Consider the following 25,179-nt stretch of genomic DNA (forward strand, 5'->3'; position numbering starts at 1 on the left):
AACAAGATCAGTGGCCCTCTCATTTATAGATGGCTGTTAGCTCTTTACATGAATGCATCAGAAAAGAGCAGCAAAGATAATAATTATATTGATGTAACTTGAAACTTCTCTGTAAGAGGGGAAATGAGACAGAATCAGTTCCTGTTTATTTTTTGCTGCGGGCATCTTTTCTAAATATCAAGTTGATGATACCTTTAAAACAATAAATAGAAAGCACAAAATAGTTCATTTTAGAGTTTATTTTTATGTTTGGGAAAAAAGCTTGTTATACTTTCCAGAGTTTTCTTCATAATTCTGTTTCTACAAAACCTTTTTAAATCCAGACCTGAAACTGTCAAACTGCAGAGTTACCTGAAGTGCATGTGTGTGTATGTGTAAAATGCTGGGATATTATTGGACATTTTAGTAATGGAAGTTACGCAGTGCTTAGCCATTACCTCTCACAATTTAAATTAAATTTTGAAAATTGCTGCAAATGGAAATCCTGTCCTCAGAAAAGCACAGAGACCCTGATATAGTGGCCAGCTCTTCTCTTTGCATTTAACTTTATTGATAATTCCCAGGTAGGAATACAATTTAAGTTTTCTCCCAGGCTTGATTTTACATTAAGAACTTCCTCCTTAGCAGAAGCTCTAAAGGTGGATTGCCTCTTTTTGCACTGTGCCTGGGAGCCTTTGGAGCCAGATACATTATCAGTGACTGTAGGAACAAATGCCCCTGATCTCCTCCCAGGATTTTAACAAAGCAAATGCAGGTGAAGATCAGCCCTTTTTTCTCTCTGCAGTCGTGGAGGTTGAAGATCCAGTATAGAGGGATTAAAAATTCTTTGGAATTTTTTCTTTCCCTCCCTATAATCATCTTCAGCTATCCTTGTGTTTTAGTTCGATTGCTACAGAACCCAGCTGGTTTAGTTTTATTAGATTACCACTTCCTCCTCCAGAGAGCCCTAAGCCTCTGTTTATTTTGGGGGCAGGGAGAGCTCTTCATCCTGCCTCACCTGCTCTCCTCCAACATCAAAGTGAGCCAGTTCACTCCTCCTAGCTTAATCCTTCCCTTCTCCTTCCCACCAAAATTCAGCAAATTTCCTTGTGTTATTTGCAGTTACTCCGTGCCCGTGGTATTTGTCAGCAGGTTCACTTTTGTCCTGGAGATACCTGCTAGGAGGCAGAGACCCTCTGGCAGCACTTTCCACTTGACTGCCTGCAGCTGTGAGTGTCCTACAGCTGGACAGGTAAATTGTCTGGAAAGGAAGGAGAGCACTGCAGGAAGGGGACATAAATTGGAATAAAACAGTGTCTGTGACAGCATTTCTGTGGGATTGCTTCTTTTGGAGGCTAAGAAACTGTGTTGGTATCTGCAGCTGCTGCTGCTGCCTTGAAATACCTTCTATACAATTCTTAATGGGAAAGTGGAAGTCTTTTGGAGCTAGAGGCAAAGAGGGATCAACTAAACGAAATTGTGCCAAGATGTTCCGTGCTTGGGGGTAGAAGAATGGAGACAGTTTTCAATCCCATGTGGCAGTTCAGCCAGGTAGCAGCTGCCCAAACACAGTTACCTAGGTATTTACTAGAAGCCTTTAGAAAAGTTTGCCTTGGAATTGCTCTAGCTTTGCATTTAGTGATATTTACTTTTGTTGATATTTACTGAAATTTACTCCCTCTATCCCCCAGTTGGGTGGCTTACCCTTTTGGGTGGGCTTATAAATTTTTGTTTTACTGAATAGATTCAGTGAATATACTATGCAATTTACAACTGACATGGTCCTTTTAAATGAGAAGCCAAGTGGCTACAAATATCTGAATTATCTCAGTGGTGCCTTCAGCACTTCCAGTGTCAGAAGGCTGCAGGTGTGCCCTCAGCAACTAATGAGCATTTCAGAAATTAAAACTGTACAGACAAGCAAATCAGGGATATCTTGCACTAAAAATGAGGATTTATAGCAGTGAACCAATTATTAAGTTGAATGGGTACAACCTCTAACACTGTGCTTCCTCTCCCACACTAGCTGGGAACCCCTCCACCTCTCAGGGGAGGCTACATCTGTCATGGCAAGGGGGTCTTGGGTTAGCTGCCCAGAAATAGCTATATTGGCAAAATTTTTTAGTGTCTTGGCACACAAGCTTTAGAAAATTCCAGTTAGAGAATGACACTTATTTTCTTTTGTGAGGAAGCTTCTGGAAGAATTTCTTTGCTGAACAAGGGCAGGACCATCATGATTAATTGTCAAATAAGCTATCCTGCAGGGAAATGGCATATGCCTGCAATTTAGTGATGTTTTTGTTGGTCACCTCTTCCCTCTGTGTAAATGCCCTCATATAAATCTGCCTGATGGATACTGATGCAAACTTGGTGTGCTGTGGGTGTAGTAAACTATTCTGTGTTTTCTATTTCAGCACTTTTTTTGGTTTCAGGTGCTCATCTCAAAGCCTTCATGTTAATGCCAGATCATAGTCAGGATAGGTAAAAATTATGGTGAATATTTAGAATTAACATAATCTAGAGTTGAACAGATGATGCAATTAATTTAAAATTGAGTTTCATCAATGCATTAATCTGTAATGCTTTTTGCTTAAAAAATTAGGAAGAAAAAACCCCTCTCACTGCAAAGCAAAAGCAAGTTATTTTAGCCAGCACTGCTGGCTAAGATGGATGGATGCATTACTGTAGATCTTAATGTCCAGAATTTCCCAATATCAATTGTAGGAAAATGAGCTGTTATTTTCCATCGTGCAACTCCTTGGTAGCAAACAAAAATAAATTCCAGCTTTTGCTGCAGTTCATTGTCACCTGCTTGCTACTTTTTCCTAAGTCAAATTCAAAATCAATATTTTTTTTCTATTCTCATACCATGTAATCTGAGAACATTCCATACAGGCTTTAAGGAAAAAAAATCTCACAATTTTGGGCTGTCTTTTATTCTTTACCTCCCCCCCATTCTTTCCCACCCCCTAAGGATTGTAAAGATATACTATTGCATCGCCTTCATTCGATTCAAGTAGACCTTTAATTGACATGCACAGTGCTGTAAGCTTTAGTTTGGAAGAAAAAATAAGCAATTTGCTTCATTTTGCAGCATGAGCTCTAACTGTTATTAAAGTGCATTTGTAGTTGCATATTTTCCAGTAAAGGTGACAGATTACTTCAAAGCTGGTATTTTCTTTTTGTTAAACAAGGTTCTCAAATAGATCCATCTTGCCCACGTATTCTATTCTTGCCAGTTGGCTTTGAAAGCTGGTGCTTGGGCTCATCGTTCAGAACTAGCTTCCAAAAAATGAGGTCCCATGCTGTTTCTATCTTTTGAGCTAGTAGGGGCTGGAAGGATCTGATCTGAAGCCAAGGCGAAGACTGAATTGATGGAATCATATATAACGGCTTTGCCAAGTACTGCCCAGTCATGAAGTCCCACTTTCTGGGAAAGAGCACTGAGACAAGGGGTGGCAGAGCATTATCTCTGTTAAGGGCTGTCCAGAAATTTCCTTTTCTGAACCTAGAGTCAGGCTGCCACATAAGAAAGAAGTAGCTTTTTATTGAGCGCTTTTTCACACATTTGCGAGTTGTTACTTTCTTCTGCATGCTGCTTACCCATTTTCTCCCCAGTTATACATACCCATTTGAAGAGGAAAAAGCTTTCTGCTCTTCATTACAGTATTACACATCTTTTGACCATATGTAATGTGTCATTGCAGAGGCATGCTTGCACATTCAGTGTGCTTACTTCCATTTGACTGTGTGCGCACACACAAACACCCAAAGACACATGCAGACTGGTTCAGGTGAACCAGAGCCTACTTAGTGAGTCTAAGTGGACACCTTTTGTCTTGAGGTCTAAATCCTGGATCTTGAAGGAGTTCTTGTTTTCTAGATGCAACTGTAAAATGAAGAATAATATCAAGATCATGTGTTTCTTCAAAAAGATGCTTGACAGGAATGCATAGATTCCTCCCATTCCCACCCTCCCTTCCCTTGCTAGCAGCTTTCATTTGTAAGGTAGTGAAAGTTCTGGTCTCTTGTCTGTGTTCAGCTTTTTCTATAAACTGCCAGGATAGTCTCTGAAACCACAGTGATGATACATATCTGTGTGTGAGATATCCAATTTGTCACCAACTTCTTCCAATATCTGGCAGAGAGCAGGACCTAAATGAAATCCAGTTGACTGGAGCTCAGCTAAGATCTGATAGAGGTGACTTTGATAGATAAATGGTTGAAGAACCTGGTGGAGCCTGTGTAGATGTAATCTGTTCAGCCACTTTTAAATCAGTCCACAGCCTTCAAGTCTTGCTCATTTCTGCAGCTGTTGCAGTGGTCAGAAAAAAAAAGGTTTTTTTTGCAAGAGCTCACATAGGGTGAAAACAACTGCAGATCTTGCCTCAGTCTTCCATGCTTGCAGTCACTTCTGTCTTCAGCTGTAGTAGTCATATATTTATAGGCTTTTAATTCAAAATCATTTGGAACAGTTTAGCTGGAAATACTTGATTACCAGCCTTTACTGTCCCAGCTCTCTTCATCTGTCACCTCTCCCACTTGATGTTTTTATTTCAGGTTTGGTTAGTGTATGAGGCTGCATACCACATCCAGCTGCAGCACAATAATCTCTAGAGTATGAATGGTCTGCTATGCTAAGAACCTGCTTCTGAGAACTTCTGAGCATCTCAAACTTACTAGTAAAACTTCTCATCAAAATATATAGTACAATGAAATTGAAAGAGCACCCTGCTTTGGCATCCTGATGTCTTTAATCTGATGCTTATTAAATGATTGTTGAAATTCAGAGTGCAGCTGTCTACAAAGGTCTAAAGCTCAAACCATAATAATCTAGAAATAAATAATCGATAAATGCCTTCTAGAATGCAGAAGGCTGTTGTTTCATGAATTAAATGCCCATTTTTGAAACCTCTTTGGAAAATATGTAGAAAGTCTGGAATTTTTACCTAGAAAGCCATGGAAAAGGTATTTAGTTTCAGAGCTCATTGCATCAGATATGCAAATACCTATATGGAATGTATGATTCAAATGTTGAGGAGACTGTTGCAAAAATAAGGCATTTGAAGACTCATGAACCCATGGTGCTGTGCTTGGATTTTTAAAAAATGTTTTCTGATAAAAGCACCTAGGTTATTACTATCACCTAAGACATAACTAGCATTTTAAGCTCTTTGACAAACTGTTCAATAAACTGTTTAAAAGCAGATTTTTTTTTTTTTACTAATGCCTACCTGTTGTACTTATAGCATAAATAATTTGTTTGAATCATCAGGTGAGTGCTGTTAAGTTATAGTGAGCGTGGAAAATGGCAAAAACATGAATTAGGGTCCCTGTCCTTAAGTGTATTTCAGTTTGCATTTTGATAGCAGTTTAGAAATGTTATCGCCTGTTTTGTCACAGACATAATTCACATCTTTCTTCAGGCACTGTAAACAAGAGAAATGGTTTAATGGCTCCATAAAAGGCACTCTGTGCTGATAGCTGAGATTAGACCCTTTAGTAATGGATTTTTGTGTGTTGGGGGAAGGGGAGGGCTTGGCAGAGGTAAATGTACTGGAAAAGAATCTTGGAGAGACTCTGATGTATCTGAAGTGCCTGCTGCATTGCTGTATGTATCGAGAGATAGATTTAAAGTGTGACAGTGTTGGCTTTATCAGTACAGGGGCCTTTCCTTCTTGCATTTTAAATTTTACCAAGTATTATCTTGGGTCACCTCAGTCAGTCTAGTACCTGGAGTTGCAGTGGTATTAGCTTAAGTATTTTTATGTCTTCTGTCTCTGCATCTTGCTGTTGAATCAAGTCCCCTGTGTGTGTTCAAGAAATCTCTCAAAGCTTACATTGCATACTAAAAATTTTGCCTCAATCAATGATAAAAATTAGTGATTTTATTTACAGAATTGTGCTTAGGGAATGATTTGAGAGCATACATTTGAAAAGCAGCTCAGAAACAGCATGTTTAGGCCACGACTTACTGTTACTTCCTTTTCTCTTCAGGTACTCAAAGTCCTCAAATGTAATACATGTGAATGTAGTGTTACTTAGGAGACATCTGAGTTCACTAGCAGGAGCAAGTGTGGTATAAAATCTATTGCTGTCAATTGATTTTATACCATACAGTAAATGCTCTTGACCCACAAGCGTGAGATAGGACATCTTTGTCTCTTTGATCAGTGGGGTCAACATTGCCTGCCATTAGCCAACATTGCTGAATTATCAATTATATTTTGTGGCTTTAAAAAGTTTGTTTAAAACCATTCTTCCTCAGAAATAAGATTTTATCCTGTGTTCTGGGCAGGGATCTGAAGTTCGGAACTTAAAATATTACTTTTTATTCAAAGGAGAAATTACTTGCCATTTCATATAACATATTCCTCATTTCTTCATCTTGAATAACCATCTCTTGAACTGAAAAGTATCTTAAGCCATTGCTTAATGCAATGCATGTCAGGGCTTTCTCCAAAGAAGTAGATTCAGTTCTGTCTGTACAGAGGTGGTTCTCTTCCTGTTTCTCAGGCTAGAAAGTTACATATCAGACTCCTTTGAGACAAACCAATTTCTCCTTTGATTTCAGAGTTCTTAATAAAATTGTTCTGCATTTGAGTGGTGTGGTGCTTCATTCTTTGGGTGTTATTATGAGCAAAATGTTCAGGGATTAGGCTGTTGATACATAGCAAAGGAGAACAGCACTTCTGAAGGACGGATGGCAGGTTTCACCCTGTGTTTTTGCACGCTGGATGTGAGTTAACTTTGTGGTGAAATTATCATTGCTTTGTATAAAATCTAGGTCTGTACAACAGCACATTATGTATAATATACAAGCCCTTTTACTCTGAAGATATAAATAGATACATTTATGCACAGAGAATATGCGTACAGTAATGTATTATACCTTCGTCAAGTTTGCTGCAGATGGTAGCAGTCCTGCTTGCTTTATATCTGTGTGCTGGCTTCAGAGCTGCTCCAGACAGGGTCTGTGGGGCAGGGGTCTGTTTCTGATACTGATAAGCCTGACTTTGCATGGTAGTTGAGATGAGGTGTTGAAGCCATCCATCTAAATACACATTGTAAGATTATTTGCCTTTCAAGTTCAGAGGTGGTTATCTGTAAGTAATCATTCGGGATGAAATCTTGGCCCTTGGTCACTTTTCAATAAGATCATTATAAAGGAAGAGAGCCCCTTACTTTAATAGGGTTGAGACTCTTGTTCTGGGGTTAAATAAAATGAATTTACCATCAGGAAGAAAGAAGTGGTGAGGAGCTGGTTGTTTAAAATGTCATTTTGTTAATATGAATGTGTTGGTAGCTGGTATGCTGCACTAAAATTAGATTGTATAAATAAACAACCCTGTGCTCCTCAAAAGAAAGAGGATTGAGAGCATAATATAAAATCCAGTTTAGCAAAAGTGTGTATGTTTAAATTCTCTTTTAATAGGTGCACTGTCACACTAAAATCAGAAGTGATGGGTGGAGGGTTTCAGTGATGGTATAAAAACTGCCTTGAATGTTTGAAATTTTCTTGTTAAAATAAGTCTGTCATCTTCAGCCACACTTAAGATATGGTCTGAAAGGGCAAGTAGCCTTTAAAAAAGCCCCCAAAAATGCAGTATTTTTATCAGCCTATCTTTTTTCCTTTCTACCTCTAAAAGTGTACACTTAAGGAGTTACAGATAAAGCTTAGCACGGTGACTGTGTCAGGGGACTGCCCGAGGAAGGCTTTAAATTTTACAGCTACATTATCTTTCTGGCTGTAGTTAAGATAAAGATCTAATATAAAATCACTTTGGTTTGTAATGCTTTCTCTAAATGAAGTGAAGGTGTTAACCTACTTGATTTGATACACTTTACCCTAGCTTATAAAGCTTGGAGGAAGGTGAGGTAAACTTTAATTAAAACTACAGCACAGATGCCTTCTAGCACTGTGCCCTGTACCTTGGTAGGACTGTACAGTAAGCAAAATAAAATGTACCTCGCAGTTGAGGCAGCAGGCTGGAGCCGTGTTCAGTGAAAGTAATTTAATTAGTGTTGATCATGACTCCAGATGATGGTGATTTGATAAGGAATAATTTAGTACTTAACAGCCTTTTACATGCACCAACTCCATGTGGGAAGGTAAAGCAAATTGCACAAAATGAATGTGCTGCTTTCACTTGTGCCTGTGCCAGTGAGCTGGAAAACTGCCTGTTAGCAGACGTTCAGGCTCTCAGCACTGTGATGAAATACCCAGCCAGTTCTCCGCACAGGGCTGTAGTGTGGGAGTCTCTGTACTCCCGTTATTTAAAAATAAATAAGGGAAGTAATTTTTCATAACAGATTAACTCCAAGGAAGTAGCAAAGTAAAAATAAAAAAAAAAAATGTAAAAAAAATAGAGCAGCATGTGGCCTTTGTGCAAATATGTGATACTGGCTTTAAAAAGGAGTCTTGTTGCAGTTGTGTTTTAATTTTTTGATTCAAGTTAAAGAGGTTGCCTACCTTAACTTTGGAGCCCGCCTCCCAGAGTTGCGGGGCCCATCATATGAATTAAGTGTGTGGCATGCATTATTTGACCAAGACATACAAAGGAGAGTCAGCAGTAAAAGTTCACTAGAAATATCCTGAAACAAACTACTGGATATCAGCCTGCTTTGCGATTACTTTGGAAAGCTGACTGGGCTGCATTTTGCCACATTATTAAATCTGAGAATCGCTTTTCAAGAAGTCCATGTGGGTTTCTTTTTAGTGCAAGTTCAGGCAGTTTTATCCAGTAAGAACTCTTTTCTTCTTGTCATGTTCACATTTTCCATCTCTGTTTCCTAAGTTGTTGTGCTGTGCATATGCATTTCTATACGTTTTATTGTCTGCTTTTCCTTTCTAATCTTTCCACATAGCTATTATCCACCAAATATAAAAGCTGAAGAGCAGTTTTCTGCTAACTCTTGTGAATTTTTTTGAAAATACGTGGCAAACTAGAATAGTGTTATGTTGCAGATGACTCAACTGAAAGGCAGTAGTGGAAGCTGTCATGTAATAGGGTACAAGAGGATCTATTTGTGAAAGAGTTCTGTGAACATTGCCCAACCATGAGAAAGCCCATGACAAAAATCTGGAATCCAGACCTTACTCACAGATGCCAGAGTTTAGTGGTTCTGATGCTCACTTCTTAGACAGAATTTCATTTATCTCCCCACTGAACACTGGAGTGTGTATGCAGATGCATTGGTATCAGAAAATATGAAGTCAATAACAAGTCATCTTTCCCAAGTTCAGGTGCAAGAGAAGGGGGAAGATGCTGCTTGATGGTATATCATGATGTCCTGACTTTTTGCTGAGATTCCCTAACAGGAGCTGCTGCATGTATGTGGATTTTTATAGAGATACAAGTGTCTGCCAGGCAGGAATGTGATCCTCATACTATGGTGTTTTGGTGACAACATCCAAAATCAGTGATAAAATTATCTCTGAATTCTAGATATCTTGGAGTTCAAAAATGCATTAACGACCTCATTTTATTTAAAACTTGACGGGTGTGTTTTCAAGCTGTTGCATATCTGTCTTTTAGTCTTTTGTTCTCCTAGCCAGTTATTTAGGTTTGTCAAAGTCAGGTGAACTTTGAATTTTCTTCTGCTTTAATTTTGGTTAAGATTAGAAATTAAATAAGGAAAGTTGTCCGGCGTAAACTAATTTGCTGGTTAACCTTGCCTTTACCTTTGGCCTTTCTCTTAATACAGACCTTGTGCTTCTAATTAATGCTGCATTTCTGTCACACCCCCTCTGGGCTTTTTTTTAACTTTTAAGTATAATCTCTATTTTTTTTCTAGTTTGTGTCTATGTCACTAATGAGTTTGGTCAGGCCAGGATTTTATCTTGCTTATTTTTAAGAAAAATTACTTAAACCATTTCTTCTGATTTTTTTAAAATGTTATTTCTAATTAGAAGTGCATATAATAATCTAATTTCAAGGGTTTCGCTGCAAATTTTCAAGCATTTTGTGGGACAAAAACATTACTGATTGTATACTTGAAGCTGATATATCTCAAATTTATTTTGGAGTCGTTTGTATGGTATTCTTTGAAGTGGACTACTATTGCATTTATAGCTAAAAGCTACCTCTGATATTACTTAGAAACATTTGGTGCCTGGGAAGTATTTTGCCTCTGACAACATTTACAGTAGTTAAGCCAAATATAAGTGGGCTGTTATTTTCCTGCTAATGAGATGGGATGCTGGCCATCATTCTATTAAACAATAGAAGTGATAATAGCCAATGTGAAGGATCTCTGGTGTCTATTTTTCAGTTGACACTCAAAGAAATATTTGAAATGTTTATTTCCTATATTGTTTTTATTATTACAATGGTTTAATTAATCATGTGTTTAATTATCAGTATTGAGCTTACTTGGGAAAGCTAATTGTTGATGTTGTACTTGGGTTTTAATTGCATTCTCCATCTCTTTTCAGTGGCTTTTCATGGTCTCCCTGTGAAAATCAAGAAGGAACCCCATAGCCCATGTTCGGAACTTGGCTCCGCTTGCAGTCAAGAGCAACCATTCAAGTTCAGTTATGGGGAAAAGTGCCTGTACAATGTCAGGTAAAGCAATCAGGAGCATGTTTGCAGTGAGAACTGCTGGTTTAAATGAGGACTGACTAAAGAGTAATAAAACCATAATAGAGATCTTATAAAAGTTACCTCTTCAGCAGATAACAGACTGATGAGATAATGCGTTTAGCTGATGAACACTGATGGATTTGTTTACAGTTGTATCAAACACTTACATAATAATTTCAAAGCAGTGTTTTTCATCAAAATGCACATCCTCCATTCCTCCTCCATGGGAGCTAGCCAGAGTTTAAAAACCCAGGGTACAAGCATGAAATAGAAAGTAGTATCTTGTTTTCTGTGAGCTGTGTTGAAAGTACTTTCAAAATGCATTATGCACATTAGGAAAGAGAGATCTGTGTAACAGGCACGGGATTGGCAGGTCTGAGAAACACATTAGGTATTTGACAAATTCTGCAGATGTTGTCTGTGTATATTCCTGGGTGATTACCTTTTAAAACAGTGCTTCATTAGTCCCTGCATCTTTGGTACTTACTCAAAAGCAAGTTGTCTTCTTTTATAGGGATATTTAATAAAAGTTTTATTTATTTGTGGGTGGTGAAGGGGCTTGATACCTCTTCATTCCTTATTGACTTTCTTTTGGTTGCATTTACGTGCCACTCCTTCCTTTAGTGCCAGCAGTGAAGGACTTCTTATTGATGTTTCAGTCTATTTTAGCATTTTTCATCTAGCTTTGATTCTCATTAATGTATTACAAAAACTGTTAGCCTTTAAAGCATTATAGCATTTAAATTTTGGATATGAATGGGGGGGGTGGTGTAGGAAAAGACTGGCACCTTGACCAGTTATAAGGAGTAATTTTGGTTTCAAAACTCAAATGAATCCATTGGTGGATTTGATGGGTGCTAAGGGCCCTGATGTAGGAAAGTATGCAAGCTTGTGCTTACGATATTCATAATGTCTGCATTTTTCCTGATTAGAAACAGGGATGATCAAAGTGTTCTCGAGTCCTTTCCTGATTTGAGACACCCTTGAAAATAGCAGCTATGTATTTGTAGGACCAGCAGTTTAATTTTGAGAGAGAGGGGGGGTAAAAAAACCTGTCGGGAGAGGCTGCTGACATCCTAGTATGGGTAGCTAAGCCGGCATACCATTGTTTTTCTGGGTCAGATCCCTTCCCTCTGGCTGTATTGTTTTACTGTCTCACTTTGTGGTTTGTGCAAAAGAAAAAGAGCCTTGACAGGCACTGTCAGCTCTTTGTGCTCTAGTCCAGGTGCTTCTACTTTTATGTATTTTGTATACCTCCTGTTAGAATGTGACTGTAAGACTGAGTCCTTTAAAAATACATTTCTGTGCCTCAGAGAAGAAAATGCTGTGCTGAGTCACTTGCCTCTAGCATGACTTCTTCATTGCTCTTCTTAGAGTAAAGCTGAGAATTCTTCTGCCCCAAACTGGTTAATAAGTTAACCATAACCAAAAGCTTCTAAATAGGGCACTTGTGGTAATTGTTTTTCTGGATGTAGACGCTATGGTTTTGGTTTTTCGTCTTTCTTTGGAAAAAAAATAACCTGCCTTGCTTTCCCCTTGCCTTGCTAATAGTGCCTATGATCAGAAGCCACAAGTGGGAATGAGGCCCTCCAACCCGCCGACGCCATCCAGCACTCCCGTGTCACCGCTGCACCATGCCTCCCCAAACGCCGCTCAGACTCCTAAACCTGACCGGGTTTTCCCTGCCCACCTCCCTCCATCCCAGTCCATTCCAGACAACAGCTTCCCTATGGATCACAGGTAAAACACAGAGCAGGGAGGGTGTTTCAGTTGTGGCTACCAGTCTCTTATACATGTTATTAATGCCTTCCTGGCCACTGCTATTCCCTGGTAGGTTGGGGGATGAAGGTGGAAACCAGCAAGGTTCACAGTGTCAGAAATGGCTGTGTTCATGAAAGGCTGGCACCCGGCTTCGTGCACCAGTGTGTGAGTTCATATTGGCAGAGACAGAATTTAAATTACATGTTGGTTCTCTCTTGTGAGCTTGATTACAGTATCCTGGATAATCTCATCTAGGCTCTCTTTCCCACAAAAGGTTGGACCTGATGGTCTTTCAAGGTCCCTTCCAACCTGGGCTATTCTGTAGTTCTGTGATTCCCTTGAGGCTAGAAAGCCCTTCAAGGTGATGAAGTCACTAGCAAGCATGTTCCTAACTATAAATACCTGGCCTCTTGCTAAGCAGTTCATCTGTCTAAGGGATAAGTGGCCATGTTACAGTGTTCCTGCTTCAGAATATTCTTTAGAAGGGTGGATCATTTTTCCAAGCCCTTTTGTAATGCAGCATTTCAAAAAAAGATGCCAATATAAACCATGCTTAAATAACATTAGTCTGAGTAAAAGCCACAAGAGTTAGAGACTAGAATTAAAGCTTAAACTGTCCTTAAGTCACCCTGTTTTGTTTTGGTATGTTAGAAATCCCCAGACAACTATCTTTCTTAGCTCAGTTTTGCAACAGATATGCTCAGTGGATTTCCCTGTTTTTTCAGTCCAAACACTTGTTTGTGGAATTCTATTTACCCTAACCTTTATTGCATGAACCTGTTTTTGTATGCTGAGTTTTGATTGCTCTTGAACATTTAAAATTCCAGTGGTGTGTAAAGAGATATATGTTCAAAAACTTGTTTTACCTCTTAGCCATTATCAAATTAAGAAAGACCTGAAAAGAAAAACAGTTGTTGGGAGTGTGATTTGCATGCTTCTGCTCTAATAAGGGTTGTTATCTCCAGGGATTTGTGCAGATCACTTCCAAAAGAGGTTACTAACGTTAATATTGCTGTTTTGTACACTGCTGAGATAGCTTTAAATACCACCAAGGTTCTCTACAAGCCCTTCTGGCCATCAAGAAACAGTGAATCACCCCTTCACCTGCCGAAGTCCCCATCTCCTCCCCAGCCGTGGACTGTGGTCTAACCACAAAGGCCCCCAGTGAAGCCAGGCAGTGGCTTAGATTACAGGATGGTGGGTGAATGTGTTTCTGTACATACACCAAAGTCAAGCTGCCAGGAGACTGAAATCAGCAGAAGTTACATGGCTTATGTGCAGAGAACAGTACTAAGATTTTTCAGATGAAAAAAATCTTATGGTATAAAGCAACTTGTAAAGAGAGCACTGAACCCGTATGTCAGCCCTAACTTGAGTATTTATAGACATTTGCATACATCCTAGTATAATTTCTGTACCCATAACTCTTGCTCTGTGCAAGCTTTGTAGGCTCTTTATATTTCTCCTCCCTCCCCCATCTTTGATATTTTTTAGGACATTTTGCACTAGTGCTTCACTTCTGTTATAGAATATCATGTGCTCTAGTAAAGTCCTAAATAAGTGACTCAAGGAAAAAAAAATCCACCTAATTTTTCTCCATTTTTAAAGAAAGGTGGAATAGTAGTGGAACATATGAAGATGTTTTTCCACATTTTCTTATTTGTTTTGAATCTTATGTATGAACCAAACATCTATTTTTGGGAAATTCAAATTTTCCTGATTTATAAGGTGAGATACTACTACAATGAGTGTATGAGAAAATATCATTTAAACAAATGACCTGCTTATATGAGTTCATATATGAATCTCCAACTCAAGACACAATTTTTTTGGAACAGGCATTGGTGGCATAGGATAGCATTAGCATCTAGTACGTACAGCCCATACATCTTCATACAGGGCATGAGGAGATGAACGATAAGTGGTACTAACAAGTACCAACAGGAAACAAATCCACTTGTATAAACAAATGGCTTGATTCCATACAAAGCTTCCAGTACAACAAGTATTATTAACTTCCTTTGAGGCTTTGTGAGTGAGCCTGTTTCTTATTTTATCTTCAAGTTGCAATTTTCTGATTCACTCCTTGACAGTTCTTAATGATAATTTCTGCTTCTTTTTTTGGCTAATGAAAAAAGGGAAAAAAGGAAATGAATGCAGTGCCAGTCAGCCTAACTGTTTCATAATACATTTGAGTTTCTAAGTTTATTTTCTGCAGGTGTAGGTGGAATTGCAAAACCCAGTGTTACAGCACAGTGCTCTTTCTACTGCAAAAATTATAGTGTTTACAGCAGCATTAGAAAAATTAATTTTGTCTCCACTACTACATTGTAATAGTTTTTATCTCTGCAGCTTCCACAGTATTGATAATTAAGCTATGATAGTAAATATTTGTCAGAACAAGTTATAGTAGTATTATGACAGATGATAATAGAGTTTAAATTGTTTTAGAAATATGTATTACCTATGAGTTAATAGTCAAGGATTTTATTCCTTCTGCAATCAAATCCCTGTATTGTACTTCAGTTGCACAGTTTTCTCCAAAAAAAAGTCTTTTGCATGCGTGAACCAAAGTTGGTTCAGATCCGAAGCACAGGAAGCTCAGGATGATTAAATTTTTTTGTGTGTATCTGACAGCAAGAAGCTTCCAAAGAAAGGCACAAGTTGCTTTTTTGTTTTGTTTTGTTTTTTTGGGTTTTTTTTTTTTTTTTTTAATGTGTCTTGTTTATAATAAGTGATAACAAGACTGGTAAGCAGTTTGTCACAAGAGCATTGCATCTGCTGTTGGTTAGTGTGGACACAATTATACCACTGTGGTGATTACTACTCTGGTAATCTGCAGGAGATAGCAGGAAGACATCATGCAGTTCGTCTTTTCCCAGTGGAAAAAGAGCATCCTGGTATTCTTCTGTATGCTTCTGAACCTGCAGATGTCCAAGTAATTACATTAGGCCTTTTAGTTCAGGTAGATACGTTTTATGGAAGAAAAAACAAGCATAAGTTCTTGAGAGTAGCATTGTGTGGAAATCAAGATAACTTAAAACTAAATTCTCTTATTATATGCCTACTGAAGAGCATTTGGGAATAGCAAATGGCAGTATGGCTTGTATAGGTTACAACTTTCATGCAGAAATGACTGAGGGGAAAAGTTAAGGCAGGAGAGTAATTGTAGCAAAAATGTGTACCCCCTCTTTTTATTGGGTGCTGACATTCCCATGCTGTTACAGTTGGAATGCAGTGCCATCCTTGCGAGTCGATCTCTCGTGACACTACCCCTGAGAGGACAGAACAGTGGACTTTTACCCTGGAACGTTTCCAAATGTTAGAGTAGACAATACTCTATTCAAAATGTGTCTATTGTGGTCAGAATGGTTTCCGTGTAACAGTAAGATGGGTAAGAGTAAATTAGAGTACGAGCAAGATGTTGCTAACATTTGTGAAAGAGCAGAGAACTCTATCTACGCCTCCTTCATGTCACTGTGGTAGAATGTCAGTTTTTCTACTGTTTTGAAGCTGGTGCATTTCCTGTTTGCCTCTTCTGCTGAGGGAAGATATTGAAAGCAAAAAGGATGTGGTGGAGACAGGTCTTAGAGCTGGTATTAATAGGTGGGATTTTTGTTTCTTTGCTTGCCGCTGTTGTATGATGCCAGTGATCCTGATGGGAGCACTTGGCATACTCATAAGCAAAATGTTTGTTATTGAGAAAGTGATACAGCCAGTAATAATGACCTGAAGATCCTTGGGGAATGGAATGTAGCTCAAGTCCTTTACATGACCTCTATAATTTGTGTTCTAGATTTCGCCGCCAGCTCTCTGAACCTTGCAATTCTTTCCCACCTTTACCTGCAATGCCAAGGGAAGGACGCCCAATATATCAGCGCCAGATGTCTGAACCAAACATCCCTTTCCCGCCTCAAGGATTTAAGCAGGAGTACCACGATCCAGTTTATGAACACAATGCTATGGTTGGCAGCGCAGCCAGTCAAAACTTCCCCCCTCCTCTGATGATTAAACAGGAACCTAGGGATTTTGCATATGATTCAGGTAGGTGAGATTGCATTGCAAACCAGTATGTGAGTCCAAGCCAGTGCTGTTGATGTTTTAATTGTATGAACTGAAACTTGCTTTTTTGACACTTACATCTCACAAATTATGTCTGAGACAGCTTACAGAGTAATAAGATTGCTACATAATACAGTGGGACTCTTTTCACCATTGCCTGCTCTTTAAAGGCATTCATTTGCTAGAAAGCTCTGTCCAGAAAGTGCACATGTTAAAGAAGTTGAGGAAGAAAATCATGGGTGCGAATTTGCTTTGTTAACAGGGAACTTGTTCTGTACTATCTCATCTTTGACCTCCGAATTTGTGTGCTCCATTTTATGAGTTCTTCCATTTGCCTGCCAGATATAGAGAACTCTTTCTCCTCTTGCTTGCATTACTTTAAATCAGGGGTAACTCCACTGAAGTGGGGTTTATACAGCTATAAAACCGATGAGGGAGAAGAATCGGCCAAATTGGTGTCAGCTTCTCAGTTTGTGCATACCACTGTGTTTTGTGGAGGTACATAATCTGAGATGCCAGGTTGCTGATGTAGAGAATGCACTGTTGCTATTAATAATGTCTATTATGATTGTGCTTATGGGGCAACTGGAATGGAACCTTATTGCTCTACAGACAGTACAAAACGGGGGAGGTGGTGGCAGTCTGCTCTCAATAATTTCTGATCAAAATAGGAAAGATCAGCAATAGAAAGGATAGAAAAATAAATCAAGGGAATAACACTGTAAATGTTTGATAAAATTTCAACATAATATTTATATTATACTTGGGAAAAGAATGAGAGAATAAGGAGTCAAAAAAGAAATTTAGTAATGAGTTCCAAGTAACAAGGTGAAGGAAGCTACAAAGAAGAAAGCTGGAAAGGTGGTATGAAAAGAAGCTGAGATTAAAACATGATGAGTGCTCTAGGTGAGGTTATACAGTTGATTGGTATGGAGCCAAGATAATGCAATCAAAATTTTTTTCAGTTTTATTGTAATGGTGTCTGCCTCGGTCCTGCTTTGTGTATGCCCACACTGTTGAAAGGGAGGGATTTCAGCATGCCCCAGCTATGCTTCTGGAGGAGGGCACACTGCTTCTGTACACATCCATGCTGACTTGGGCAGGGGGAATGCATGGCTCTGTCTGACTTCAGTCTGACTTCCCCTTCTTGGTGCTGCTGTACTCCCAGGACTTTCCTTCTGGTTCAGTCTCTGGCTAGATGCTTTTGCAGTTTATTTTCCAAAGGCTGTATGACAGCTCAGTTGAAGTGGCCTTTGAAATTTTAGATCATGAAAAACTATCTTGAAATTTGATATAGTGTAGAACTGGTTTTAAATTTTATTTCTGTAGCTAACTTAACACTGTCTATTTGGTGAGGTATTTTGTGGTTTCATTAATGTAAAGTGCTTGCTATAGCGTTGATCTCAATATTAGAATGGGGAAATTCGGAAAGTAGAGCTGCTTTTGACCTTCTTACTCTTAACAAGCAAAGAACCAATCCTTAGGAAAATTTGAGTTAGCCCTTAACAGGGAGGAGACCAGGGCTGAAATATTTCTCCAAGCTGAAATATAAGACAAGATGAAAATGAAATCGAATTACAAGGATCAGATCCAGAACTCAGCCCATTCATTGATGAGGGTTCTGAGATCTGTAGCTTCGTGGAGTTGTGTATTTCTAGTCCTAAAGCATATGGGAGAGACTGTGTAGTTCATGTGGCAGTGTATAATGAATGGGGGATTGCAGCTTCAGACACTGCCAGTCCCTTGCAACCTTCACAAGAACCATTATTCATCCTGCTAAATTACAGGTCAGAAAAAGGCCCTTTTGTAAATATGCTTCTTATTTGACTCGGAAGTGGGATCTTCTTATTGCATACTGTTACTTTAAATCTGGATTGGCTGCTATCATTCATCTTTCTTTGGAATATTTTCTATGGAAGAAAGCAGGAAATTTTATTCTAAAATGAAGATGTACAAACTTGTATCCAGTCCTGTCATGCCTATTTATTTTGTGCCAGCAAGAACAACATTCCACTTTATAACAATTATCTTCAAGCAAAATTGTTGCTTCTTTTGTAGATGAATGATTAGTTTTTAAAAATGTAATAGCTGTGTAACCAGTGGTCATGAAAAATTAATCTGTTGGTATCAGGAAGTACTTTTATTGGCCTCAGAATCACTGCATTTAAGTTGACACATCTGTACACTCCATAAATTGCAGTCAACAACTGTGGTCTGTTGATATTTTGTCTTGTTACCATCTGTTCTCTAGAAACCATCATTTTCCATCCTTGCTAAGAGTACATTAAATAACCCCTTAGGAAACATAATGTATTTGTCACTGAATCATTGATTTCATTTTTCACCTATGGATGTTCAGGAAGGGAGGAATGCCAGAGTAAAAAGTCTTCTTTTTTCATTGTATTTTATTACAGCTCAGATAAGAATATAGAAACATATTTAAAAAGTTCATTGTAATGCACTGAGATGTTCCTTTTGGGATGTTTTTGAAAGGGACTCATAAAAGTTCATCGCTTTTGTGCACTATTCTTTTATACTTTGTGGGAAGCTGATGAATGAAAAGCATTATTATAGAATGATTACAACTCTATTAAAACATGACATTAATTATGACATGGGAAATGGCAGATCAATTAGTTGTAATTGTAATTGCAGGTATGCAATTTCTACTGCAGAATAGAGATAATGGAGATGTTTGAGATAATGGAAAAAGAAAAATGTCAACAGAGTAGAGGCTCTTCCTTATCCATCCACGCTTCTAGAAGTCACAGTGCATCATATATGTTCAATCAGACATTTTCTCCCATGGATTTTTTTTTTTTTTCATCTGACATTCATTTTTTCAATACATCTGACAGTCAGATGTATTTAGTACTTGATGGTAAATCTAGTGACTTTAGTCACAGAAGTGCAGCCAGGGACATACAGAGCTTTGAGATTTTGCATAATTAATGAATATACTCCAAAAAGCTTCCTAAGACCTTTGTTTACAAGGTCTAATAGTGGGTATTCCTGTACAGTTAGCACTTATAGAATTCAGTAATGTATTCAGGTACTTAAACAAAAAGGCCAAACTTGATATAGCTTGTCTCTTTTGTCCTTTATTTTTGAGCAGGATCTTCAAAGGCTTAACCCTTCCTACATAATATAGTGTATTTGCAAATATACTAAGGTATGACTCCAGCTGAGTATGTATCATTTAATACTAAAAATCAAGTTTTAAAATGACATCTTAAATTATTAAGTTTAAATCTTGTATTTGGTTTTACCCAATTAAAATAGTTATTTTGGTTGAGAAATTTTTGTGACCATGTCTTTGGAAACTGAAATTTGTCACACAGTGGTAATGGAGATGAATAGAGGAGGAACTGTTGCTTGCATATACTAGTTGCTGATTGCCAGGAATTTTTCTGTTGAAATTTAGATAGATTCAGTACTTCCTGAATGTGTTGCAGGCATTAGCAGGGCTGTTCTCACAGTTTCATTTCAGGGTAGCCTCACAATTAATACGCTTGAACGGACCTTAGAAAATTTGGATTCTCTCCCTGTCACTTCCGAGGCACTAGTCACATCACTTAAAGAATGAACTCTCCAGACAGAATTATTAGCCTACATGTCTTTCTTTCTGAGTTGCTCATGCCTTTAATTCCTGAAAACTCACGAGCAAATACCTTGTGTTGGCAAGTGAGAATGGATGGGGAGCTGCCCCTCTGTTAAGAGAAATGAGCAGAGGTCGAGAGACAAATCAGATATATAAATCTGTTTGTTTAGGATACCCAGTTAAGACTGGGTGATTTTTAAAAGAACATTTTGTACTACATATGTTCAGATCCTAGCTCCGAGGGGCTTTCTTTGTATTTCTAGATGAAGAATTACGGGAACATCAGATAAGGGTCTCAGTGTAGGCAGTATAAAAATACCTAGTACCAAAAATCTGGCAGAAGTAATGTGGCTACTTTGGAAAGCCTTGTTGGAACTGGATTGGGCTTTACGGGGGCCTAAACCTGACCATTCAGCTGCATTATATTTTCTTTTCTTGAAAATTTCTGCCTCAGTACATAGATAACTTGCAGCCCCTGTAACAAATGAAGCAGGGGCTCCACCTGCTAAGCATGGTTCTGCTTCCCACAAAGAGTTTTGACCTGTGCATTCAAGACAAGAGTGCCAAAGCAAAAAGCTGTATCATATTTGCAGCAAAGGATTTATATAAAGTTTGTGCAGGAAGTTATTAATGATGACCCTTATTAACCTCCTAAGTTTACTCTTACAGGTATAGAATGTTGGTAGCATTCTGCCATCCATGTTATAAATGTATTTACCTAATGATGGGAAACGGAATAAAATACAAGAGTCTTCTCAAATACCTGATGAGATGTTTTTTGAAAAGCAAATCAGTGGATATTAATGTGGAAAAAGATCCCTAGTAATGCATTCTTCCCTAGGCATCAGCCAACATATTCTTAAATTTGGGAGTTTGCAGAATAGCACAAGAGAAAGTGTTGAATTGAAATTTGACGGGGAAAAAGATATTTTTTCAGGTTATATTTATTTGCAAGTTGATTCTCCTCCTCCCCCCCATTACTTTTTTAAACAGTTGGTTATTCTATTGTACCTCTGAAGGCAAAATTTAGATGTTTGGAGATGCTAGCTTGAAGACAAAAAGTTAATTGCTGAAGTGCTGGTTTGCTTTTTCCAGGATATTCTCTAGTGCATTGATCAGTGCAGCATTTAAAGTGACACAGGTCATGGTGCATCCACTACTGTTTTTGATTATATTGGCTAATTTTTGTAGTATGCTCTGAAAATATAAAGTTCTGTGTGAGGGCTAAGTATTATTATTATTACTATTTTTCTCCCGGGCGATTGTTTCACAGACAAATAGAACTTCACAGTTTAGAAATATTTCAAGATCATAAACTTAAATTTTCTCTTTGATCGGTTGAATTCCTTGTTCATAGCTACACCTCTTTGTAAAAATTGCTTGTTATTAATGTACCACCTCTAAACCACTGTGGATGGATTGTGTGTATGCTCTGTCAGTGTGACATGTTGAGATGTATATTGCATCTAAAGTCTTGCAGCTGTTTTTCCTCAAATTCTCTCCAAGTTTCCTTTTTCTTTTTTATTTTCTTTTTTTCTTTTTCTTTTTTTATCAGGATGCAAATACTTGCAGGATTTTGCAATGAGTTTTTATAAAATGCTCTGTGAAACAGAACTGACTCCATCCTTTTCCTGGATATGGTGCTTCAGTATACACATCTCAAAACTGCATCTCCTTATGGCCTTAAATAAATTCTTATACACAGAAGTATAATTGTTCTCAATGAAAATCCGGATGGCATAAAGGCAGGAGGGTAGAAGGGACAGGGTTTTGCTCTTAAGTTAGGAGGTTTAAGAACTCTCCCCTCCTTTATTTTGGTTTTGCAGTTTTCCCTGTGGTTTAAAATATTTCATCCTTGTGTTTTCAGAACTTGTCTTTGTTGTGTTGCTTCAGTGAATGAATATGAATTTTGTTCAATAGTTAAGCTGCACTGGACTTTGTACTAGCTTTTAAAACACAGATCTGCTGTCAGACTGTATGGCAGCAGAAAATAAGAGTATCTGACAGGGAAACTTGGGAAACCTGGACTTCAGAAGATTGTTGTGAAAGGCAGAAATTTAACTTTCCAGTTGCTGTCAATCTAGCTGATTTCCTCTATTCACTATTTCTATTTGAAATAAATCTGTAGTTAGAAATTATTTCATTTTGCAGTGTGATCTTTGTGAACAAAGGAAAGCCTGAAGTTAATGTGAGTATATAGGCAGGAGACCATATAAGTATTTTTGTTTTCAAGGCAGACAATACGATCTGAAAAATTGTCCTGCAGTCCCTGTTTTTCAAAGAAATGGATAAATATCCTCTAAATCTACAGTTACAGTAAGTGGCACTGGCTAATGATTTGATTTGAGGATTGAGAGCGCAGTCTGGATTTACTCTTTGTGCATTAAGGCAGGTCAAATGGACACAGGCTGCATTTTAAATCAGTAATGGAAGGCTGAAGCCTGCCTTAAACCAATCACATCAGCCTTACCCAAGACCAATTGATCCCGAGAGACTGAGCCCTGTGAGCATAGCTTTTATATGAATGGACTCTGTGCAGCCTGAAGTTTCATTCATAAAATGGATGCTGAAGGGGAAAAAAAAAGAAAAAGCCAACCCACACACGCCAAACCCTGGAATGTCCATTTATGCAGAGCTGAAGGGTGTAGTGTTCCCTCAGCTGCTGCTTTTGCCAGTTGCCTTAAAGTAATGATTAATGCTGCTTGGCCCTGCCTGCCTGCAACCTGACACCGTTTATGGCCTTGGTGTGTTTCTAATGTATAGTGAATGAGAAGGCTACATTCTCAAATCAGAAACATAAACAGGAACTGGTTGGTCTGAATTCCATTCAAATATGTCACTTCAGCCGTGCAGTGTTTGTCCAACTTCGATTTTACAGGCAGGGAATGGGGCGGGGGAGAAAAAGCAACACAGACATTTTTGCAGTAAGATTACCAACAAAAGGAGTGAGGGAGAGAGAAAATACTGCTGTCTTTTGTTGAATTCAAAGGAGAGCAATGTTTAAGGTACATTTTACTGTTACTGAGGTTAATAAAAGCAAATACATGATTTTAAAGTGTGCTCAAAAGATCAGCTCCATGTGGAATTTCAATTCAGAGCTGAATGTATGAGCCTTTGTTTTCCTGTTCTGCTGTACAAAAAGTTACACATCGCCTAGACAGGCTGTTGACATCTGGTCTCACATAATGCATTGGATGTTGTCATAGATCTAAAAGCCAAAGTTGTGGAAAGGAAGATGTTTGCTTAAGGTTTTTTTCTATATGTGTATAATATTTCCACTTTGACATGAGCCGGTGGGGCCAAACCTAATTCTCTAACATGTTTTTGTGAAGTGAGGTGTAAGAAATTAGACTTTAGCAATTTTAATTAGCTATTTTTAGCAGGAAGTGTATGTGTATCTATGAGTGCACATACTTGTAAGTTTGGGTTTTTTTCCCAGATTGCTGGCACAAAGGCTGGTGACAGAGAAAATGAAAAAACCTACCATTCTGAATGTTTTTAAATTCCTTAATGATTTGGGAAAGATAATTTAGTTTTAAAATTGATTTTTAGAGAATTTTTATCTGTTTTCACCCATGTAATTTCAGTGCACCTACATTTTTTCATGCTGAATCTGCTACTGAAAAAATAGTGCTGACTTTTGTACTGCCAGGAATTTACTAATTTGTAGGATTCTGTTCATTACAAAGCTTGTAGGGGATAAAGCTTTTAAAGATAGTTGAACTAAAACATGATCCACCAGCATTTGAGTAATGAAATATGCTCAAACAATTCCTGTATAAGGAGTTAGTAATTAGTTCCGGTATTTTTACCTGAATATCTCCTTTTGGGGAGATATGAGTTTGAATCTAAATGTGTTCTGCAGGTTAAAAAATCCAAAAGAGTAACTTGTTACTTCTCCCTGCAGAACACAAATCATGCATTTTTCTCAGTGACTCCTGGTGCTACCTGAGTGATTTGTTGCTATCTTGTTTGAAGAGTTGCCTTTCTTAACTAAAAAAGTCCTGTTTTCTGTAATCTTCACCCTCTAGCTGGTCAGAACTTCTCCATGGTGTTGCAAACAGCTGCTTTCCACCAGGAGGCTGAAGGTGTTTCAGTGGTGGATGAAGTGCTCCTTTGTAAACAGTTTGTCAGTGCTCTTGGAAATCCATGAACACAAAAGTTATTTGCAGTAATATTGTGACGTTTTAAGTTTAATGCCAAAAGTATGATGTGTTCTAGTTTGAACACTTTATTTTTAAAAGGTTACTTTTGTCTCTGCACTCAGTAAAAATCTCTCCCAGTACACTAACCACCTGCTCATGCAGCAGAGAAGTGCTTGTACTGTGCAAGGGAAGCTCTAAAGGCACTGAAGGGATGGCTGGTGTCAGGGAGTCACATAATTACTTTCCAGACCAAAAGGACAATTTAGAAGGACATGGTATAAGTGAAGCTGCAGGATTGCCAGTGAAGCCCCTTCAAAGTTTTGGGGAACAGCTCCCTTTTGGAACAATTCCTTATGGAATCTTCTTCTAATATGGCTTACTTGGTAATAAAGTGTAAGTTGAAAGGTGGGCAGGAAAACAGTAAGAAGGTTCCAGTCGTGTTGTCATCACTTTGTTTTAAACCTGTAGGGAAGTAGGCATGTTTCACTATGAGTTGAGTGTTTGGTTTTGAGTTACTTGTTAACAGGCTCCCCAACTAAGGCAGCTCCTGCCAGTGCACCACAGTTTTCCCCTGAGCTGCCACATGGAGGATGAGGCCCCAGGCAGGCAGTTCCCTTTTTCTCCCACCCTTTTTCAGGTGGCCTGTGCCTTCTAAGGCTCCATATCCACATCTTTCCCTATGCACACGTTCAATACCGTGCTTCTGCATCACACTGTGCTTGTCATGAGCACATGGGGTGTTCCCTGGGCCTCCAGATCTTCAGCTAATGTTGATAAAAGTCAACTGAAAAGTAATTCAGAGTTAGAGTGTAACATAACAACCTGCCCTTTAGTTAAGGAGGCTGTGTAAGGTCAGAAACAGAATAAATCCTGATTCAGGTTTCCAGTTCCTGTATTGGTCTGCTTCATTCAGAAGTCAGTCAGTCAGTCTCTTCATCCCATAGAATATAATCTTGTCATTTCATCCTTTTGCCTGCAGAAGCTCAATCTTCCCTATGCCCATTCTGGCTAGGGACACAGGCTGAAATTGTGTTTTTTTTCTGTG

General features: G+C 38.4%; 1 protein-coding gene across 4 annotated transcripts in view; it reads left to right on the forward strand.

Moving 5' to 3' along the window:
* The window catches only part of ETV1 (ETS variant transcription factor 1), a 65,907-nt gene that overhangs the window by 23,381 nt on the left and 17,347 nt on the right, over positions 1–25,179 (forward strand). For all 4 annotated transcript variants that reach the window (XM_056485090.1, XM_056485088.1, XM_056485089.1 and 1 more), the window contains 3 exons: positions 10,418–10,547; positions 12,117–12,305; positions 16,123–16,370. In XM_056485090.1, the coding sequence (XP_056341065.1) occupies positions 10,418–10,547; positions 12,117–12,305; positions 16,123–16,370 (567 nt within the window). The remainder of the gene's footprint in view (positions 1–10,417; positions 10,548–12,116; positions 12,306–16,122; positions 16,371–25,179) is intronic.

Source organism: Oenanthe melanoleuca, chromosome 2 (assembly GCF_029582105.1).
Source record: "Oenanthe melanoleuca isolate GR-GAL-2019-014 chromosome 2, OMel1.0, whole genome shotgun sequence".
Classification (NCBI taxonomy): domain Eukaryota; kingdom Metazoa; phylum Chordata; class Aves; order Passeriformes; family Muscicapidae; genus Oenanthe; species Oenanthe melanoleuca.